This window comes from Pongo pygmaeus, chromosome 15 (assembly GCF_028885625.2).
Source record: "Pongo pygmaeus isolate AG05252 chromosome 15, NHGRI_mPonPyg2-v2.0_pri, whole genome shotgun sequence".
In the NCBI taxonomy this organism is placed as follows: domain Eukaryota; kingdom Metazoa; phylum Chordata; class Mammalia; order Primates; family Hominidae; genus Pongo; species Pongo pygmaeus.
The window spans coordinates 89,052,769-89,075,015 of record NC_072388.2 but is presented as its reverse complement, the minus strand read 5'-3'; the positions used below and the strand labels follow the sequence as shown (position 1 = coordinate 89,075,015).

General features: G+C 44.6%; 1 protein-coding gene across 9 annotated transcripts in view; it reads right to left on the bottom strand.

Moving 5' to 3' along the window:
• The window catches only part of TDP1 (tyrosyl-DNA phosphodiesterase 1), a 91,551-nt gene that overhangs the window by 15,508 nt on the left and 53,796 nt on the right, over positions 1-22,247 (bottom strand). For all 9 annotated transcript variants that reach the window (XM_054449871.2, XM_054449874.2, XM_054449876.2 and 6 more), the window contains one exon: positions 12,090-12,192. In XM_054449871.2, the coding sequence (XP_054305846.2) occupies positions 12,090-12,192 (103 nt within the window). The remainder of the gene's footprint in view (positions 1-12,089; positions 12,193-22,247) is intronic.

Genomic DNA, 22,247 nt, shown 5'->3' with positions numbered 1-22,247 from the left:
GGTGGGAGTGGAAAGAATTATGTTGCAGGTGGAGGGAACAGCATCTGCAAAGGCCCAGAGGTGGCAAAGAGCCTGGCAGGTCCCAGGGACTAAAACAGATGTTGAGTGGGACAGTTGGCCACTTTTATTAGGTTTCTTTTTTTTTTTTTTTTTTTTTGGAGACAGAGTCTCACTCTGTCACCCAGGCTGGAGTGCAGTGGTGTGATCTTGGCTCACTGCAGCCTCTGCCACCTGGGTTCAAGCAGTTCTCATGCCTCAGCCTCCTGAGCAGCTGGGATTACAGACATGCACCACCATGCCTGGCAGATTTTTGTATTTTTAGTAGAGACAGGGATTCACCATGTTGTTCAGGCTGGTCTTGAACTCCTGGCCTCGAGTGATCCACCCACCCCAGGCTCTCAAAGTGCTGGGATTACAGGTGTGAGCCACTGTGCCTAGGTTTCAATTTCTGTGTTTGTAAAAGTGGGAAAGGCTGAGTGTGGTGGTTCACGCCTGTAATCCCAGCACTTTGGGAGGCCGAGGCAGGCAGATCACTTGAGGTCAGGAGTTCAAGACCAGCCTAGACAACATGGTGAAACCACATCTCTAATAAATAAATATAAAAAAAAAATTAACTGGGAGTGGTGGTATGTGCCTGTAATCTCAGTTACTTGGGAGGCTGAGGCAGGAGAATAGCTTGAACCCAGAAGGCAGAGGTTGCAGTGAGCCAAAATTGCGCCACTGTACTCCAGGCTAGGTGACAGAGTGAAACTCCATCTCAAAAAAAAAAAAAAGTAAAAAATGAGATAATCAAGCTTCCGGAGACATTACCATTTCTAACTTTAGCACCTAGCACAAGTCCTGGTACATAGTAGGTGTTCAAGAAATACTGATCTGTAGAAATGGAACTAAAGTTCCTTTCCTGCTTACTTTATAAGTTTCTGCGTAAGAGCAAATGGCACAACCTGTGTGAAAGTGTTTTGTGCATGTCAAGACCTACGGAAAGGTATGGGTTACAGCACTGATGAAGATGGTGATCAGTAATACAGTGAAAGGCAGGAGGTGGCAGATGCCAGGCACAAACTCTAGACAAAATAGGAAGAAGTGCCCTTCTTCTAGTCATTTTCCTTATCCAAGAAGGATAAGGAAAGTCTTTGTAGAGGATATTTTAGCTAGGGCTTGAAAAATTGGTGTAATTTTAATAAACAGAGAGATGATAGGGAAGAATACCAAGCGTGAGAACAGCATAATCAAAGGTAGGGTCGGCAAAGCACAGAGCAGGCACATCCCGGGAGGGCGAGGGCACTGACACAGAGGAGGGTGACAGGGAAGACACAGAGGAGGGGGACAGGGAAGACACGGAGGGTAGGCAGGCCAGCTCGGCAGCACCTGCCCCCAGGTTTCCTTGTTCACATGTCACCTTTGACACACTCTGGATCTGAGGAAGACCCTAATTATCTCTTGCTTTTGCAGACTGCTTACTTGCTGTGTGGCTCTAAGCAAGTTACTTAGCCTTTCTGGGCCTTGGTTTCCTCGTTTATGAAATGAAGATGATATGAGCACCTAATTCATAGGGCTACTGTGAGGATATTTAAGTTATTTAACAATGACTGGCCCATGGTACTTATTCCAGGAAACAAATGAGTATAATTATAAGTATTTTCAGGACAATTCTCTGTGATGTCATCACTCCTATTTTACAGAGGAGGAAACATATTTGGAGGTTAAATAGTTGCCCAAGGCCACACAGCTATTAAAAGTGGCAAGGCCGGGCACAATGGCTCACACCTGTAATCCCAGCACTTTGGGAGGCCAAGGCGGGTGGATCACCTGAAGTCAGGAGTTCGAGACCAGCCTGATCAACATGGTGAAACCCTGTCTCTACTAAAAATACAAAAATTAGTCAGGCATGGTGGAGTATGCCTGTAATCCCAGCTACTTGGGAGGCTGAGACAGGAGAATCGCTGGAATCCAGGAGGCAGAGGTTGCACTGAGCCGAGATCGAGCCACTGCACTCCAGCCTAGGTGACGGTGACGAAACTCCATCTCAAAAAAAAAAAAAGGCCGGGTGTGGTGGCTCATGCCTGTAATGCCAGCACTTTGTGAGGCCGAGGCGGGTGGATCACCTGAGGTCAGGAGTTCGAGACCAGCCTGGCCAACACGGAGAAACCCCGTCTCTACTAAAAATACAAAAAATTAGCCGGGTGTTGTGGTGCGCATCTGTAATCCCAGCTACTTAGGAGGCTGAGGCAGAAGAATCACTTGAACCCAGAAGGCGGAGGTTGCAGTGAGCCAGGATGGCACCACTGCACTCCAGCCTGGGTGACAAAGCAAGACTCTGTCTCAAAAAAAAAAAAAAAAAAAAAAAAAAAAAATGGCAGGGCTGGAAATCAAACCGTCTTTCTGATTCTTGGTCCTACATTCCTTCCACCAAGCAAATAAATGGTCTCACATTCACCACCAGGAACTATGACAAAGGAAGAATTCCTTGAAAATTTAAGGCAGGCAGGGTCAAGATGAGTCAAATTCTAGAAACCCTGGTATTTGGACATTTTAAAAAATAAAGAAGCTAGTGGCTGGGAAGTGATTCCAAGTTAATGATTATTATACTTTTATGGAGTTTCAGGTAAAAAATGACTTCTCTCTTCTTTAGCTTCTATTAGTCCTGATATTTTCAAATATATCGTGGCCACAGGTTATGGTTCTTTACAGCCTGGGCCCAGATCTGAGGCTGTGTGCTCGACCCATAATTCCATTTTGTGGTATCTGACCTCAGATATGAGAAGGTTTGAACTATCCCTGTCTGACAGAAACCAATATGCTTTTATTTTGAATGCCATTTCTGATCCAAATTCTAGGTTATTACAAAAAAAAGTACTACTTTCCCCTTCAATCTGAATGTCAAATAATTTGAGGCTGTCTTCTAATTATCATTATTTATATATCACAGTGGTATCACTTGGCATTTTACAAAACAGAGGAAGGCACCCTCCCAGGCACAGATACTTAGAAGACAGTTAAGACAATACGTTTATAAAACACCAGGTGAGAGGGTGGACATATATCACACATAAGAAATTGCTGGCTTTTCCTTTCTTCAGCTTTGGGAGTGAAAGAGCTGATTATCGCTGTGATGATTTATGTTTAGCAGCTTAGCTCAATCATAGGGAACAGGAGGCATGTTTCAGTTTCAGTTAGAGATGTAATTTATGTTTTTATTTGCAGCTATCCGAGTAGCAACCTCAAGTGGTAAAACCCTACACAAGGCATCAGGCTTTCCTGGATAAAACAGTGATAGCAGCTGAACTTCCCAGAAGGGACACACTTAGTCAAAGACCAACTAATTGGCAAGGAAGTAAATTACAGGAAGGTGGTGGCAACTTTCCTGCAAGGCAGTATAGGATCAACAACTGGAAGTGCTTCCAGCTAGGGGCTTAGGAAAAGCTTTGTGGAGAAGTGTAAACCTAACAGGATTTTGAAGGATGGGTTTTTGACAAGCAAAGGACTGTTTGTGTGGGGCTGGGGGAATGCAGTTCAAAAGGAAAGAAAAGAGTGCAACATCATCACAGAAGTGACATCAAGATTCTGATTTGACTGAAAACCCACAGAGTATCAGCCCCTGCTTTCAATCTTCTGTTGAACTGTGTGGCTTATATGCTGTTGCTGCTACTGCTAATGTCAACTGCAACCTTTACTGAGCACTTGCTAAGTACAAGGCACTGTTGTAAACACTTTATGGGTTATAACTCTTGATCTCACATGAGATCCTATGAGTTACATTGTTTCCATTGTACAACGAGAAAAAGGGGCCTACGCAAGTAGAATAAGGAGGCCAAATCTAACACAGCTTGTAAGCAGGATCCCAGCTCCTCTCTGTCTCGCTTCAAAGTTCATTCTCTTTCTCTCATTTTGGCTCCTAGAGATCTGAGGTCCCTAAGGGATCCGTCCAATGTGTTTTCCCATATTCTCCTACCAAGTTACTTCAGAGTCTCTGAGACAAAGAGCAGTAGAGCCCAGGATCACACTACTAGTAAAAAGGGGCCATTGCTGCTACAGCCTACGTGCATTAATATGCTAACAAACACTTGTGGGTGGCTGAAGCCTGGGGGACATGCTGTTCCAGCTCACAGTGGACCTTGATGTCACACAAAGGAGTCCGGACATCACCTCATGGGCAAAAGATTGCAGCTGATGGTTTAAGGGCAGAGGAACACAGACCCTGACATGTGGGTAGAAACACAGCAGTAGCCTGAGATGGGGAAAACAGGGAGGGAAGGGTCAGTTCATCCAGGGGAGAGAGAAGGTGACAACCAGTAGGAACAGGCAGAGAAATTCTTACCAGGAATGCTCATCATCACTGGCCATCAAAGAAATGGAAATCAAAACCACAATGAGATACCATCTCACACCAGTTAGAATGGCGATCATTAAAAAGTCAGGAAACAACAGGTGCTGGAGAGGATGTGGAGAAACAGGAACACTTTTACACTGTTGGTGGGACTGTAAACTAGTTCAACCATTGTGGAAGACAATGTGGCGATTTCTCAAGGATCTAGAACTAGAAATACCATTTGACCCAGCCAACCCATTACTGGGTATATACCCAAAGGATTGTAAATCATGCGGCTATAAAGACACATGCACACGTATGTTTATTGCAGCACTATTCACAATAGCAAAGACTTGGAACCAACCCAAATGTCCATCAATGATAGACTGGATGAAGAAAATGTGGCACATATACACCATGGAATACTATGCAGCCATAAAAAAGGATGAGTTCATGTCCTTTGTAGGGACATGGATGAAGCTGGAAACCATCATTCTCAGTAAACTATCGCCAGGACAGAAAACCAAACACCACATGTTCTCACTCATAGGTGGGAATTTAACAATGAGAACACTTGGACACAGGGTGGGGAACACCACACACCGGAGCCTGTCGTGGGGCGGGGGGAGGGGGGAGGGATAGCATAGGAGATATACCTAATGTAAATGATGAGTTAATGGGTGCAGCACACCAACATGGCACAAGTATACATATGTAACAAACCTGCACGTTGTGCACATGAACCCTAGAACTTAAAGTATAATAATAAAAAAAAAAAAAGGAAAACAAATTCTTGCCAGGGCAGATGGTATAGGATGTGGACAGGTGAGAGGAAGGAGTAGAACGCAAGGGCCGTGGCTTTATTTGCTGGATGCGAGAACATCAGCAGGTACCAAGATACGCCATGTCAAATCGTTGCCTGGCTGTGGCCTCCTGGGAAACCCTGGGGGCCCACAACAGATGGGCTGGGCCCAAGGCAGGTAGGCAGCATTGGTGTCAGGAGGAAGACAAAGAGAGGGTTAAGGTGGCGGCTCTTGTAAACTGTATTAGTTCTTCCAGCCAGAGCCACATCATAAGAGTGCATGTACTTGTGGTACACACCATGTTTACAATGAAAAAATTTAAACAGAACAGAGAAAAGAGAAAGTAGAGACTTGACTTTTTGGAACCCACTAGCACAGGACCAAGTGACCCTGGGGCTCAGAAGAGGCTGAGACCAGCACAGGGACACCTGGGCTACCTTCATCCAGAAGGAAGCAGTATTGGACCCTGATCCAGGCTTCTCAGATGCTTATGTGCAGTATTATTCCCAGAGGCAGGAGGAATTCTAGCCACAGTGCGCTAGGCAGGCTCAAGTCTAGGGCCTACTCAGTGCCTGACAGAGTATGTGCTCAATAAACACCAAAGGAATGAGGTCCAAAGACAGAAGTACTTGTACCTCCCTGATATATGCACAGAGGCCTTTGGGTTTGGAATACAGCTACTGATCTTTGAAATAATCACAGCTTTCCTATATTGAGACTTTCTGAACTGTAGTCTAATTTAAAAGTTAAATACACTTAAAGGGACAACCCAGAAAACATTACATAATTGATAAATTGATTTTAGACCTGAAAAGAATAAAGTCTTTGATTTAAATTAACAAACTTTTATTAGGCGACTACTACTACTACTATATACCAAGCATCACTAAGTACTGGGCATACAAAGTCAAATGTACCTTGACATGACTCTCCAAAGCTCTTGAAAGTGTTCTTAGTCAAAGGGGAAGCTATTGACAACATACTTTACAAGTTAGGTTTCTCTCAAAAGGATGTATTTCCAGATTTATTCACTTAAAAAAACAAGAAAAAAATAGAAACACATGGTACCAGGGACTTATCAGCCTCCAGATCAATCCCAGGTTTCAAATGGCATCTTTATCATGAATGGGAAATGCTGCTTCTTCACCTGCTGTGTTTTTAGTTCACAGTAGTGTCACATCACATGGCAACTTGGTTCCAGAGTGACAGGTCCTAATCATGGCTGTGGGGAAGTAGAGAACTGCAGGATTCCTTTTCTAGGTGAGGCCTCTGCAGTGTGTGACACTGTGCCATTCTGGGCACTAAGCTTGACTATCTGCAACAATGGCTCCAAATGAGCCTCCCAGAACACAGCAAGTGACACGGCCTACTGGTGAAGGACAAAAGTGGCAACTCTGGCTGCTGATACCTCAGACATGTGGGTGGTACGGACACAGAGTTCTACCCAAGAGATACGAAGGAGGGCTGATCTCAAGGAAGTAAATTCTGGATGATGTCCAGTCTGAAGGATGTCTAAAAAATTCTGTATTAAGTAAGTCTATTTGGCAAACGTGAAGCCAAAAACACTAAAAGGCATGTCTTGCTGGTACTGAACAGGGAAACCTAAAAAAAGATATTAACTCCTGGCCTCATTTTATGAAAAACTGCATTCTTGTCAGTAAACATTTTAGGATTATGATACAGAAATCTTTGAGATATTTATGAAGTTAATTTATAGGGATTGGCATTTGTAAGTACTGCAGTGGACTCCTAAGCGTATGTGTATTTTAATTTCAAGACAGCTACAGATGAGCTATTCCATACTGCAAATTGCTTTACAACACAATTTGTGAACACATTTAAGCACCTACTGCACACAATACCCACTGGACCAAAATCACAGTCTCCATACTGTTTCATACACTTCTCACATTGTTCGGTATGGATCAACTTAAAGGAAACAACTTCAACTAACAGACACTTACAAAAAGCCTCCCACATGACCCATTCAGCTCACTCTGGTCCAGGAGATACGAGTCAATGGTCACAATGCAAGGTGGGATATGTGCTGAGCCCCAGGTTCTAGAAAGCTGTGGATGCAGAGGAGGGGTGCCTGGAGTGGAGACAGGTGCAGCAGGCAGAGGTGGGGCGTAAAGGTGTCATTCTCAGTACAGATTATGGCTGGCTAGCAGGGTGGACCTGGCTTGTAGTGAGAGCCATGAGTTCTGCACAGCAGAAACTTTAAGTACCAGGAATGAGAGGTTAGGAATCGGAGCATGAAGGGGAAAAGAAGCCCTGCTAAGGAGGCTGGATTCTACCTTACAGGATCTCCAGCAGGTAACAAAACCAGATCTGTGGTCTACAAGGCCCATTCCCACAGTGGACTGAGGAGTAGCATAGATGTGGCCCAGGGAGGTGAAGTGGGGGCCACGGCAGTAACAGCTGATTTGCCCAGCGTGTGATGTTGCGGGGGTGTTCAGAGGGAACAGATTATCAAGACGCATTAAGGAGTGAGAAATGACAAGATCTTTTGGGAGGCTGAGAAGGATCACTTGAGCCCAGCAGTTCTAGACCAGTCTGGGCAACATGGCAAGACCGCATCTCTACAGAAAAATTAACAAGTCAGCCGGGCATAGTGGCACACACTTGTAGTCCCAGCTACTCAGGAGGCTGAAGTGGGAGGACTGCTTGAGCCTGGTGGAGACTGCAGTGAGCAATGATGGCACCACTGTACTCCAGCCTGGGCGGCAGAGCAAGAGCCTGTCTCAAAGGAAAAAAAAAAGAAAAGACATGCCAAGAGAGTGAGGTGAATAGTAACAGTGACTCATTAATAATCAGGTTTGTTAAATAGTGTGGTTTACATGGCTAAGATGATGATTTTGATAATACATGCAATGTGCTATATCCTCAAGTACCTTTTAAATAGTATAAATCATAATCCTAATTTCAGAATTATATTTTATAAGATTCAAATTCTCTGAAAACTGGCCTAAGACCACTAGCCCTGCTGAAAAAACTGATGCCTTTCTACTATCCACGTGGAACCAAGGCCAGTGGTGTGTTCTGTTCTCCAGTCTCCTTCAGATTGGAATTCCAAGCCTCTCATACCCACGCCCCATCCCCATTCCAAGCACACAGAACTGTTTGCTCTTTCCCAAACACAGCCTGCACTATTCTCTCTGTCTGGAAGCCTCCTCTTCCCTGACAGCAGGTTAAGCTCATACTCCTTTCTCAAGAGTGAGATCGAATGCCACCTCCTTAACAAAGCCTTTCCCAAGCCCCCCAGACAGACTACATGGTCCCTCTTCTCAGAGCCCCTGTGTTTTGAATGCCCCACACCCTAGTTCTTGTCACATATTGTAATCACCAGTGTCTGTTTCCTCAACTTATCCATGCGTTACCAGAGAACGAAGCCTCCACCTCATCCTTTATTCTCTCCGCAGGGGCCTGGAAGACAGCAGGCACAGGGTGTGTGTGGGGCTGAAGTGAGCATGGAGGCGGGTAGTCCCAGGCCACTGGAACGTTCAGGTAGGAGCCTGGGGTATGCTTTGAGGAGGGAACCGTTGGGCTGTTCCGTTGGACAGCCTCTCCTTCACAAGCTAAGCATCTCACTCCTGTGCACATATAAACTCAGCGAAATGACAAACTACCTCATGGCACAAATCTCTGGGTCATCCTCAAGGTCAAAACCATCAACGTTAATTTTGTGAAGGCCAAGCAAAGGTCTACTTTTTTTCCAGAAGCTTCACATAGCAGTAGACAACATAGATGTTGTGATATAAGCACTTAAAGATAAAGTCTCCTATATCAAAATAACCCAACAACCCTTTTTACAGACTGACAAGATGCACATCAACTCACTTATGGGTGAAACCCCTTGGTAGTATCTACCCCTCAGGGTGACTTCCTCGCTCACATCCATCCGCCCTTCTCTGGAAACAGGCTCATTCTCCGGGGATGGAGCTGGGAGAGTCCTGAGTCATGGAAGGCAGATCTAGGCCTGAGGTGTCACTGGGATGCAGAATGGCCAGCACCTGGGCTGCAGAGCCATGCTAGCTGCAGTAACCCAGGGGGGAGGGCCGCTGCTGAGTCCCCTAAGAAGGCCTGGCCCCGTTGCTCCCCAGTCTCAGCTACTCAGCAACTCCTCTGATCCCATGACATCTCCCCAGCATCTTTTCAGTAAACTCCTTCCATCTGTGGGCTTCTGTGGGCACAAATTGGTTTCTGTAACGCACAACAAAGTCCTCTGGCTCTGCTCACTCAGGTAGGCACCTCCCTCAGGTCTCAGCACCCAGCTCTCACCCAGGAAGGATGTCTCTGTCTCATTGCTTAGGTGTATCAGGTGGCCATCTGACTCTATGACCACCCTGCCCAACTAGCCTATGAGCTCCCTGGGAGGGGAAGGGTAAAGCCATTCTGTGTACCATCCACAATGCCTGATTAGAGCACTCTGCCCAAGTCATTTGAGATTCACTGAAGGACACAGACAGCCCAACCAAAGGGACAATGGCTGATGACAAGACAGGTATAGTGAGTGGGGCCTCACCAGGGTCATGACGGAAGCCTGCTGGAAAGCACTGTTCCAGGCTCTGTTTTTTGAGATGTGCTAACAAACTTTTGGAAAATCTGTTAAAATCTTGGACTGTTAATTACATCATCACCCTAATTGGGGCCTAGCTCTTGAATCGGTTGGCATAGTCTAGAAGGGGTGGAATCTGTTTTATATTCTTGTCTGATGGTCTTTATAAATAATGCAATCTCTATTTTACCTAGAATGTGCTATAATGGGGCTCTTTCTTATTCCAAAATATAGAAGAGCCCCCCTATAAGGTCAGTTTAGGGGTTCCAAATGATTATTTCTTTTTCTCTATTAGCCTTCATTAATGGATAGTCAGAGAAAGAATATCTGGGGCAAAAAATGAATAGCTCAGAAGGGTTTAGAGGACCTGGAAGGGCAATACATTTCTTCCTATTAGCATTTTCATGATCAGCATTTTCATGGTCAGAATAGTCACAAAGGACCAGACTTTTGTAAATGCTGACAACATAAGCCAAACAGGAGTGATGTGGAATTTATTCCATTACTTATTATTGGGCCAGAACTCCAGCCTCAGTTATTATAAAAGCCACAGTCACTATAATCACACCTCCTAGTGATGTGACTTCATTGTTTCCCACAAGCTGTGTGATAAAGCTGAAATCTTATAATTAAAAGAGGTTAGTTACATAGTTTTGTAGTGAAACTGAGACGGAAAGAGAAAGAATGGATAGACTGGTGAGAAGAGGAGAGAGAAAGGGAGAAAAGAGCTCTTCACCTGAGCATGGTGTGAGAAACAGTGAACAATGCTGGGGTGGGCTGGGAAGGTGGGTGCTCTCCAGCGTGCCTTAAGACTGGATTAAGCAGTGGCACACACCTTGTAATCCCAGCACTTTGGGAGGCTGAGGCAGGCAGATTGCTTGAGGCCAGGAGTTGGAGACTTGGCCAACATGGTGAAACCCTGTCTCTACTAAAAATACAAAAATTAGCTGGACGTGGTGGCAGGCGCCTGTAGTCCCATCTACTAGGGAGGCTGATGCAGGAAAATCACTTGAACCCTGGAGGTGGAGGTTGCAGTGAGCCAAGATCGTGCCACTGTACTCCAGCCTGGGCGACAGAGCAAGACTCTGTCTAAAAAAAAAAAAAAAAAAATACTGGATTAGTCCAGATTGAAGTCTGAGGACAAGCACACACCAACCCCTCAGCTAAATCTTCTGGTCCAGTCAGTGTTGTCCACAATGGAGCTTTGTCATGTGTGTTTGTCATAAATTCAACTATAGCCAGTGAGGAGGGCGGGGGAGGGAGGAAGGCGGGGAGGGAGGGAGGGAAGGAAGGAAGGGAGGGAAGGAGGGAGGGACGGACGGAAGGGAGGGAGGGACGGACGGACGCGAGGGAGGGAGGGAGGGAGGGAAGGAAAAAGCATTAGCCATCTGATCATGTGGGCGAAGCATTAGCCATCTCATCGTGTGGGCGATTCTGAGTGTGTGCCCACAGTGACAGGAAGGAAGGGAGGGAGGGAGGGAGGGAGGGAGGGAGGAAGGAAGGGAGGAAGGAAGGAAGGAAGGAAGGAAAAAGCATTAGCCATCTCATTGTGTGGGCGATTCTGTATTGTGTGTGTGTACCCACGGTGAGTATAAGGAGGTGACATGGGAGATCTCAGTCCATGTGCCTCTTATGGTGGGAATGTCTCTCTGGGTCAAGCGTGATTCTAGCATTTAGAGAAACAGATGGCTTGTACACCCCAGTCCCTATGTGCAAGCCACTCCTTCTGGTGTTTGGACACAGAAATCTCAAGTGGCTCCAGAGCTGGGAGACACGCTGGCTGTGCTGGACATCTCGAGAGACCACTTTGACATGGTGCTTTTCCAGGGGGCTTACTGGGCCAGAAGCACATGTCCTTTGTGCCACCCCACCGGCCCCGCCCAGCCAAACTCTAGCCAATGATGTGAACCAATCTCTGCTTCCCAGTTTGTGCTACTACCAATTCCTTTCCAACACTGATGCCATTCCCACCTCTATCTATACAGCCTACATTCTAAGCATCTTTCAAATACTCTGCCAAGCTCTCCGGATTCCCAACTTCATCCTCCAGTCACCCCTACCTAAAACATCTTGTGCTTGATTGGGCCATTCCTTTGGTGACTTGTCATCTACCGCCTTGAGATAAATCTTCACATTGTAGTTCACAGTGTTTATTTTAAATGTTATTAATTTCGCTGGAAGCACACAGTCAATTCCTAATCAAGTACATGCCTTGAAAGCAGGTATCCTGCTGCACCCAGACTGGTGAGTGTTCAGTAAGCTCAGAGGTACAGACCAGTGGTTAAGAGCGCAGGCTCTGGGTAAGAATCCCGACTGTTTCCTGCCAACCTTAGGCAAGCTGTTGTGACTAAAGGAAGAGAACACAAAGCCCAGTTCATCTCCCATGTGACCCACTGTGCAGTTGGAAGTGTAAACTTACAAATGCTGAAGGGAGGAAAAGGACCCCGAGCTCGTAGGAGCGGATCATCAGCTGGGTGCCATTCTTCTCCAATGCTCCCCAGGCAGCCTTGGACAGATTCGCACTGCAGAGACAAGGACACAGAAAGGGCTGACTCAGGGAGGCATCTCAGTGTGGGTCAAACTTCCACAGCTGCAAGAGCACCGGTCAAAAAAATATATAGCTGCAATCACATTCATTCATTTTCTAGCAGAGTTGCTGCATTTTTGAAAAGAGAATTTAAAATCTGCTGTTCTCTAATCCTCAAGATTTATCTAATTGCTAATTTGGGATAGTTTCACCCTCATCTGCATTTTCCTGAGGGCAGCTATTAAAATAATTATCTTTCCTTAGATTTTATTTTTTTGTTTCTAAAGCCCCTTTTCTTTTCACGATCCTGGAGTAGCCAGGATTTCTGGTTTTGTTGTATATAAAACTAGCATTTAAGAAGAAAGTTAATATTATCTTATGCAGTAGTATCTTAAGCTTCATATTTCCTTTTTCAGTTTTTTTGCCAGGTAGTGCTAATTTCTACTTTCAATGTGAAGAAAACAGCTCTGAGGGCAAAGACTGTTATTTGTATCTAGAGATAAATGGTACATTCAGAATGATGTTTTATATGTTCAAAGAGTTGTGGCTAAAAAAATCACGGTACAAGCCAGGCATGGTGGCTCACTCCTGTAATCCCAGCATTTTGGAAGGCCGAGGCGGGCGGATCACTTGAACCCAGGACCAGTCTGGGAAAGATGGAAAAACCACATTTCTACAAAATATTAGCTGGGCATAGTGACGCGAACCTATAGTCCTAGCTACTTGGAAGGCTGAGGTGGGAGGATCGCTTGAGCCTGGGAGGTGGAGGTTGCAGCGAGCAGAGATTGCACCACCAAACTCCAGCCTGGATGACAATTAAAACCTTGTCTCAAGAAAAAGAAAAAAAATCAAGCTGCAGCAGGACGAAGGAGACTGGACATTGACCTTGCAAGAGGTGCCAAGGTGCATATTAAGGTGCTCAGGAATGGAGACCACTAAGCTCTGAGGCGTCTTTGGAGACTCTTTTATAAGCGAATGTGGCAGAGATTAACATAAACCCACCATAAACATTTTTTCAGTTAGGCTCACCCAAGTTCTATTTCATTTTTAAAACATATAAACCTCAGCTATTCAGAAAATTCTTTAGAGCCTGACTTTGTGGATGACTGTGACTATTTCAAGATTCACTCACTGGTGCACCAAGTATGTTTTCTGAGCTATGTGCTGGAACTATTGTCTGCTGGAATTGGAGAGTCAAACAAAAACAATGTACCAAGTAAGATTAAAAAAAAATGTTTGTTAAGGGTTCTATGGGAACAGAGAAAGAAGAATGTGGAAATCAGAGCTAAGGAAAACTCTTGAAGCAATTAGGCTGACTTAAGAAAATAGAGCATTATTTACAAACTTTCCTGGCTTCCTAAATGAACCATATTGAGGACAGGAAACCTTTGCACAAGGACCACAATCATGAACATCACTGTCAATGACGTTGTTGAGACATAAAGTGAAGAGGAAGCTGATGTTTATGATAAACTGGTATTATGATTCTAGGAAAAAAACTTTTTTTAAAAGTTCAAGATGACATCTTGCTTTTAGGTCTTTCACCTGTTAGTAAAAACAGGTCATCTCCTGGGCGAAGAGGAAAGTCTAACGGCAAAACCAACCAGTGGGTCTGAGGTGTTTTTCTCACTTTTTAGATGATTGCTTTCTGGCCAACTCTTGACTATCAGTATCATGACAACACAGACGGGAGGTATCTTCTGGAAGGCTGTTCTCATTCCTTCCCCATGAGATGTGTTTTCTTAGCATTCCAAGATTTGAGGGCTTATTCCAAAGTAAAGTTCAACAGAGATCACAAGGACAGCCTTTCAGATGGCTTCCTCCAATCCCTCCTTTTATTTGGCTTCTAACAGATTTCTAAGCATTTGGAACCTTAGAAACTACCGTGAACACTGAGAGCCTGAAAGTCACTTGCAGGTTGTCTAGGTGATAAATCAACATTCCCTGAGATATCATCTTTAATAACTTTTTACATTCTGGGTAATACTTTGAATCACGGGCACCTGGGGCAGCCAGGAAGATGGGGTATTTCCAAACTCTTGTGGGGTTGGGGGGCAGGGAGGGTGGGGTGTGTGTGCGTGTGTGCACACACACACCCGTCATGTACAGCAAAAGCACTATGTCTTTCATGAGGCACAGCGACACCACAGGGGTCTCTTGCTCCCATAACTCCAAAGAGTTCTAGCTTCTGTTCTCCACATGGAATCCATTGTCCACTGCCTGTCCTGGCTTCTGTTGAAAACTCGTTTTCACCATTTTGTTCCCCCGCCCTCATTCTTCCATTGTTCTTTTGTCTACTGGACTGGGCTGCTTTCTCTCCCAAGTGCTGTGGTTTATGTTGTTGCTGCTGGATACCGAGTGATGCTTCATCACTAAAGAGGGGTGGGGTATTTAATTTACTTTAGATCCTTAGGGTAGAACTCTGGAGGTCCCATGGTCTACCATCTACCAGAAACACTACCCAAACCCTTAATAAAGTCATGTTGAGTGACAGTAGCTTCTGGGGGTGTATCAGTCACGGTTCATTCACAGAAACGTAACTAGGAAATTGTATATATATATGTGTGTGTGTATTTCTTACAGGAATTTATTATCATGTAATTGTAGGAGCTGGTTAAAGTCTTTATAAGGGTGTTATCTTTGTCCTGATGCTGGAGCTAGAAGTCTACAGAGCAGGCAGAAGCCAGAGGAGGACAGGCATAAAGTGGAGAATAACTAGCTGGAGCCACAGGCATGGACTGAAGACTGTGAGGACGGAAACTCATGTGGGTTTTGTGCCTCTGGCACTGGAGGTGTGGGTGTCCTGCAGAAGACATGGACTTCATCACAGAAAAAATACATACCTGGTGAGGGCCAGGAGTTAGAAAAGCTGAAGGAGGACTTGGGAGGGTGTGAGGTCCAGCTTCTGCTGGACACAGTGACAACGCATGAGTTATAAAAATGGCTGCTGTCTCGGCTGGGCGCAGTGGCTCACGCCTATAATCCCAGCACTTTGGGAGGTCAAGGTGGCGTATCATCTGAGGTCGAGAGTTCGAGACCAGTCTGACCAACATGGAGAAACCGTCTCCACTAAAAATACAAAATTAGCCGGGCGTGGTGGCGCATACCCGTAATCCCAACTACTCAGGAGGCTGAGGCAGGAGAATTGCTTGAACCCAGGAGGAGGAGGTTGCTGTGGGGCAAGATGGAGCCATTGCACTCCAGCCTGGGCAATAAGAGCGAAACAACTCCGTCTCAAAAAAAAAAAAAAAAAAAAAAAAAGGCTGCTGTCTCACGTTTGCTCTCCAAATATAAGAATCTCCCTTGGGGCCCACCTAATTGGAAACATACAAGAAAGGGAATTCTGGAAATTGTGGTTGAGGGTAGACAAGTTGACCATTACCAAGTGTTAGGAACTGAATGTTTGTGTCCTCCAGAATTCATATGTTGAAATCCTAACCCCCAATGTGATGGTGTCAGGATCAGGGGCTTTGGGTTAATTATGTCATGAGGATGGGGTCCTCATGAATGAGACTGGTGCCCTTATAAAGGAGACCCCAGAAAGCTGCCTTGCCCTCTTTCTACCTTGTGAGGACACAGTGAGAAGTCAGCAGGCTGCAGCCTAGAAGAGGGCCCTCACCGGTACCTGGCCATGCTGGCACCCTGACATTGAACTTCCATTCTCTAGAACTATGAAATATATTTATAAGCTGCTCTGTATAGCAGTCTGAGCTGAATGAGGCACCAAGCCACCACAGCTAAGCTGACTAACGATATGTTGCTCATTTAGGCAGTTTATTGTCCCCTTGCCTACAAGGAGTGCAAATGGTGGCAGAATACTCTGCCACAGCTTGTGAGGTGTGACTGCTTATTACAGGTTTGACCTAAGTCCCCAATATGAACATTCTGTCCCAAAGATTAAATTTTTAAGAGTAAACTTGAAAACGTATGACAAAAAATTCGTACAGGAAATCTCAGGAGAGCACAGGAATGGCATGTTAGGCACATGGAGAAGGCAGGCAGGCACATGCTGAGAAAAGAGCCCTGGACCCTGAATCAGGAGCAGTTTATGTCTCAGCTTCCCCATTAGCTGTGACTGCTTAAGCCATTCCTCTCCTCCCTGGGCTTTAGGTTCCTGTATCCAGAATGAGGGCTGTCAGCCTATGAGACCAAAAATCCCTTTCCAGGCTAGAGTCTACAATGATGAGAGACACCCATGCTCACGTGAACTAGAGTGTTCCCCTCCAGTGATGTAGTCTCATCCTAAGGTAAAATCTCTGAGTTTCACTGGAGGTTTACCACTGGGGAGTACTTGTTGGATGTTCATGGTAACACATGGGGGAAACAACTGCCTAAGAAAGGAAGTGGGGAGCTATGAAGATGACCTCTGGGCCAAACCCTGCTCCAAGCATCTTTCAAAACCTGAACTTTGGTAATGGAACAGTTGCCATCACCAATGCCTGCTTGAACACCAATTAGAGTGGCTGATTAGATTCACTTTTAAGTTTTTTTTTTTTTTAGAAGATGTACAAGTCCCCAAGGATGACTGCTGTTATGGGAACATATGTCCACTGATAAAATATTTCTTTTCATCATTAATTACTTAACAGTCTAGGCAGCAGCAGCAGCACAAAGAGTACAGAGACAATGAGACAATGTACAGACTGAGGCTTTGGCCACCGCACTTCTAGAGGACCAGGGATGAGGGGACAGACATGTTCACAGACAGCTGCAATAAAACAGAATGTTAACAGTGGGTGCTGGAGAAGATGGAGACCAAGCAGCTGTACTGATGTGGAGGGGAAACCATGACTCCAGCCAATGCTGCTGTTGCCCCTTTCCTAAAACTCCATGGCAGTGTGCGTGCCACAAACACAGACATCGTAGGTTTCCTTCCATTTTGCATTCTCTGTAGGTTTCTTGTATTACTCTTAGGCTCTGTTTTATGGATTGAAAAGACATTTCACAAATGATATGTAAAGATATTCTCACTGGAAAAGATTCAAGTTGTATACAGGTATACACAGGGACATAATCTTTGATTTTGATAGATTCTGTCCAATTTCTGTCTCAAGCATCTATCCTATTTAGATTATTAGCAACAGTATATAGAAGTATTCTTTTCTTAGACTCTTGAGAACACTGGGTGGATAGTATCTATTAAAAGTTTTACAAGTCTAATAGGCAAAATATATCTAATTTATATTTGACTTCTCTGATTACTAACGATATTAAGTATTGTATTAGTCTGTTCACACGCAGCTAATAAAGACATACCCAAGACTGGGTAATTTATAAATGAAAGAGGTTTAATGGACTCACAGTTCCACATGGCTAGGGAGGCCTCACAATCATGGCAGAAGGCAAGGGGGAACAAGTCACTTCTTACAAAGATGGTAGCAGGCAAAGAGAGAAAATGAGAGCCAAGTAAAAGAGGTCTCCCCCTATAAAACCATCAGATCTCGTGAGACTTATTCAGTACCATGAGAGCAGTATGGGGGAAACTGCCCCCAAGATTTAATTATCTCCCACTATGTCTCCCTCACAACATGTGGGAATTATGGGAGCTACAATTCAAAACGAGATTTGGGTGGGGACACAGCCAAACCATATCAAGTATTTTTAACTGTGTCTACTTATATTAGTCTGTTCTCATGCTGCTAATAAAGACATACCTGAGGCTGGATAATTTACAAAGGAAAGGATGTTTAATGGACTCACAGTTGCACATGGCTGGGGAGGCCTCACAATCATAGCAGAAGGCAAAGGAGGAGCAAAGGCACATCTTACATGGCGGCAGGCAAGAAAGCGTGTGCAGGGAACTGCCCTTTATAAAACCATCAGATCTCGTGAGACCTATTCACTATCACAAGAACTGCCTGGGAAAACCCACCCCCGTGATTCAATTACCTCCCACCAGGTCCCTCCCATGACACATGGGAATTATGGAAGCTACAGTTCAAGATGAGATTTGGGTGAAGACACAGAGCCAAACCATATCATTTCACCCCTTACCCCTCCCAAATCTCATGTTCTCACATTTCAAAACCAATCGTGCCTTCCCAACAGCCTCCCAAAGTCTTAACTTATTTCGGCATTAATTCAAAAGTCCACAGTCCGAAGACTCATCTGAGACAAAGTACGTCCCTTCTGCCTATGACCCTGTAAAATCAACAGCAAGTTAGTTACTTCCTAAATACAATGTGGGTACAGGCATTGGGTAAACACAGCCATTCTAAATGTGAGAAACTGGCCAAAACAAAGGGGCTACAGGCCCCATGCAAGTCCAAAATCTGGCAGGGTAGTCAAATCTTAAAGCTCCGAAATGATCTCCTTTGACTCCATGTCTCACATCCAGCTCACGCTGATCCAAGAGGCAGGCTTCTATGACCTTGGACGGGGTCTGCCCCTGTAGCTTTGCAGGGTATAGCCCCCACTCTTGGCTGCTTTCAGGAGCCGGCATTGAGTGTCTGCAGCTTTTCCAGGCCCATCATGCAAGCTGTCAGTGGATCTACCATTTTGGGGTCTGGAGGATGGTGGCCCTCTTCTCACAGCTCCACTAGGCAGTGCCCCAGTAGGGACTCTGTGTGGGGGCTCCTACCCCACATTTCTCTTCTGCACTGCCCTAGCAGAGGTTCTCCATGAGGGCTCCACCCCTGCAGCACACCTCTGAAGCGATGGCCTTGCGGGTACACAGAAGTTAAGAATTGAGGTTTGGGAACCTCTACCTACATTTCAGAAGATGTATAGAAATGCCTGGATGTCCAGGCAAAAGTTTGCTGCAGGGATGGGGCCCTCATGGAGAACCTTTGCTATGGCAGTGTGGAAGGGAATTATGGGGTTGGAGGCCCCACATAGAGTCCCCACTAGGACACTGCCTACTGGAGCTGTGAGAAGGGCCAGCATCCTTCAGATCGCAGAATTGTAGATCCACTGACAGCTTGCACCATGTGCCTGGAAAAGCCATAAACACTTAATGACGTGAGGCTCCATCCCTGCAGCAAACTTTTGCCTGGACATCCAGGCTTTTCCATACATCCTTTGAAATGTAAGTAGAGGTTCCCAAACCTCAATTCTTAACTTATGTGTACCTACAGGCCCAACACAATGTGTAAGCCACCAAGGCTTGGGGCTTGCACCCTCTGAAGCAATGGCCTGAGCTGTATGTTGGCACCTTTTAGCCACGCCTGGGATGCAGGGCACCAAGTCCCAAGACTACACAAAGCGGCAAGGCCCTGGGCCTGGCCCACAATGCCATTTTTTCCTCCTAGGCTTCCAGGCATGTGATGGGAGGGTCTGCTGTGAAGACTTCTGACATGCCCTGCAGACATTTTCCCCATTGTCTTGGCAATTAACATTTGGCTCATTACTTATGCAAATTTCTGTAGTCCTCAGAACATGGGTTTTTCTTTTCTATTGCATTGTCAGGTTGCAGGTTTTCCAACTTTTATGCTCTGCTTCCCTTTTAAATATAAGTTCCAACTCCAAACAGTTTCTTTATGAATGAACAAAACTGTATGCCTTTAAGAGCACCTAAAATCACCTCAAACACTTTGCTGCTTAGAAATTTCTTCTGCCAGATACCCTATATTATCTCTCTCAAGTTTAAAGTTCCACAGATCTCTAGGGCAGGGGCAAAATGCCACCAGTCTCCTTGATAAAACATAGGAAGAGTGCCCTATGCCCCAGTTCCCAACAAGTTTCTCACCTCCATCTGGGAACATGTTAGCCTAGACTTCATTGTCCATATCACTATCAGCATTTTGGTCAAAGCCATTCAACAAGTTTTTAGGAAGTTCCAAACTTTCCCACATCTTCCTGTCTTCTGAGCTCTCCAAGTATCTAGGAAGTTCCCACTTTCCCACATTTTCCTGTCTTCTTCTGAGCCCTCCAAACTGTTCCAACCTCTGCCTGTTACCCAGTTCCAAAGTCACTTCCACATTTTTGGGTATCCTTATAACAGTACCCCACTCTACCGGTAGCAATTTACTATAACAGTCTGTTCTCTCACTGCTAATAAAGACATACCCAAGACTGGGTAATTTATAAAGGAAAGGAGGTTTAACGTACTCACAGTACCACATGGCTGGGGATGCTTCACAATCATGGCAGAAGGCGAAGGAGGAGCAAAGGCACGCCTTACATGGTGGCAGGCAAGAGTATGTGTGCAGAGAAACTGCTCTTTATAAAAACCATCATCTCATGAGACACATTCACTATCATGAGAACAGCACAGGAAAACCCACCCCCGTGACTGAATTACCTCCCACCAGCTCCCTTCCACAACACATGGGGATTATGGGTGCTACAATTCAAGATGAGATTTGGGTGGGGATACAGCCAGCCCATATCACTACTGAACGCTGATGTTTACTTCTGTGAAGTATCAATTTTTAAACTATGATACTGTTTTTTTCTCTTGATATGCAGTGCCCATTAGTTTCCTGCTGCTGCTCTAACAAAATGCCACAAATTTAATGACTTAAAACAAAGATTCATTATCTTACACAAAGTAAAGTAAAATTAAAGTTTAAGGAGGATTGTGTTTCTTCCAGAGGCCCTCAGGAAGAATTCATTTCCTTGCCTTTTCTAGTTCTAGAGGCTGTCTGCATTCCCCTTGGAATGTCTCTGTTCCTTCATCTTCAAGGCCAGTGAGGTCAGCTGAGTCCTTTTCATGCAGTGCTCTCTCTCTCTACTTGTCCCTCTTCCACTTCTAAGTATCTTTGTGATTATACTGGGCCCTCCCCCAATAACCACCCCATTTTAAGGTCAGTTGATTAGCAAACCTAATCCCACCTGCTACCTTAATTCCCCTTTGCCAGATAATTTAACAGTCCCAGCCCCTGAGGATTTACACAAAGTCATCTTTGGGTGGCCATTATTCTGCCCACCACACAGTGCTTTTCATATATTACAATTATGTTGCAAATGTCTGCCCAGTTATAACTTTATGAAAAGCTTTATAGTTCAGAAGGTCTTTTTTGCTTGTTTTCTTCCATTTTAGGGCGAGGAAGGAAGTTATCCAGGGTGCAGTTTTTGACTTTATAGCTTCTGGGTGTGAGGTCTTACTCAGAAAAACCTTTTCATCCATCCCAAAATGGTGTCTTTTGACAAAATAAAGTTTTAAAACATTTTGAAGTCCAAACATGTGTAAATCTTTACTTGCAAGTGCATTTTATGTCTTATGTACTAAATCTTGCCTACTTCAAGGTTATAGGGTATTCTTGTTCTAGGCTTTATAGCTTTAGCTTTCTCACTTAGGTATATCATACATCTGAAGTTAATTTTGTCTATGGCCTAAGATAGGCTAAGGTTTTTTTTTCCTGCATCAATATCCAATTGCTTTAGCAATATTTACTGAAAAGAACATTCTTCATCCACTGAATTACATTGGTGCCTTTGTCAAAAATGTTTGATGATATATGTGTCTATTTCTGGACTCTGTTCTGTTCTTTTGATCAATTTATCTATTCTTATGCTGATATCCACAGTCTTACCCTGCTTTTATAGTGAATCTTGAAATCATGTTTAAACTCCTTGGGGTTTTACAAATGCACAATCATATCTTCTGCAAATATAGTTTTACTTCTTCCTTAATAATCTTTATGTCTTTTATTTTTTTGCCTTATTGCACTGGCTATAACTTCCAGTACAATACTGCAGAGAACCACACTTACCCTTCAATCTATTATGTGCTTTCAATAAGACTTTTCCCCAAACCACTATCCTGAAACCACTTAAAGTCACTCCACACTGCCATATCCAATGGAAACTTCTTTACTCTCATCTTAATCTCTCTGTAGCATGAGACTTCTACCGTCAGTACCTCCTATCCCCTGGCATAATTGAAACATTAATGTAATTATTTTTCCTTGTTTTCTGCTATACTTTGTGGCTTCCTTTCTGCTTTCAACCTCTCTGGTCACTCCTTTTCTTCTACCTGATCTCTCAAATATTGGAATGCTAGGTATCTGCCCCTACCTTATGTCAAGATATTAACATAGACATTGGTTCCAGGTTCTTGAAGAGACCGGCAGAAACAAAATCTATCTGGAGGTACAGAGGTTTGTC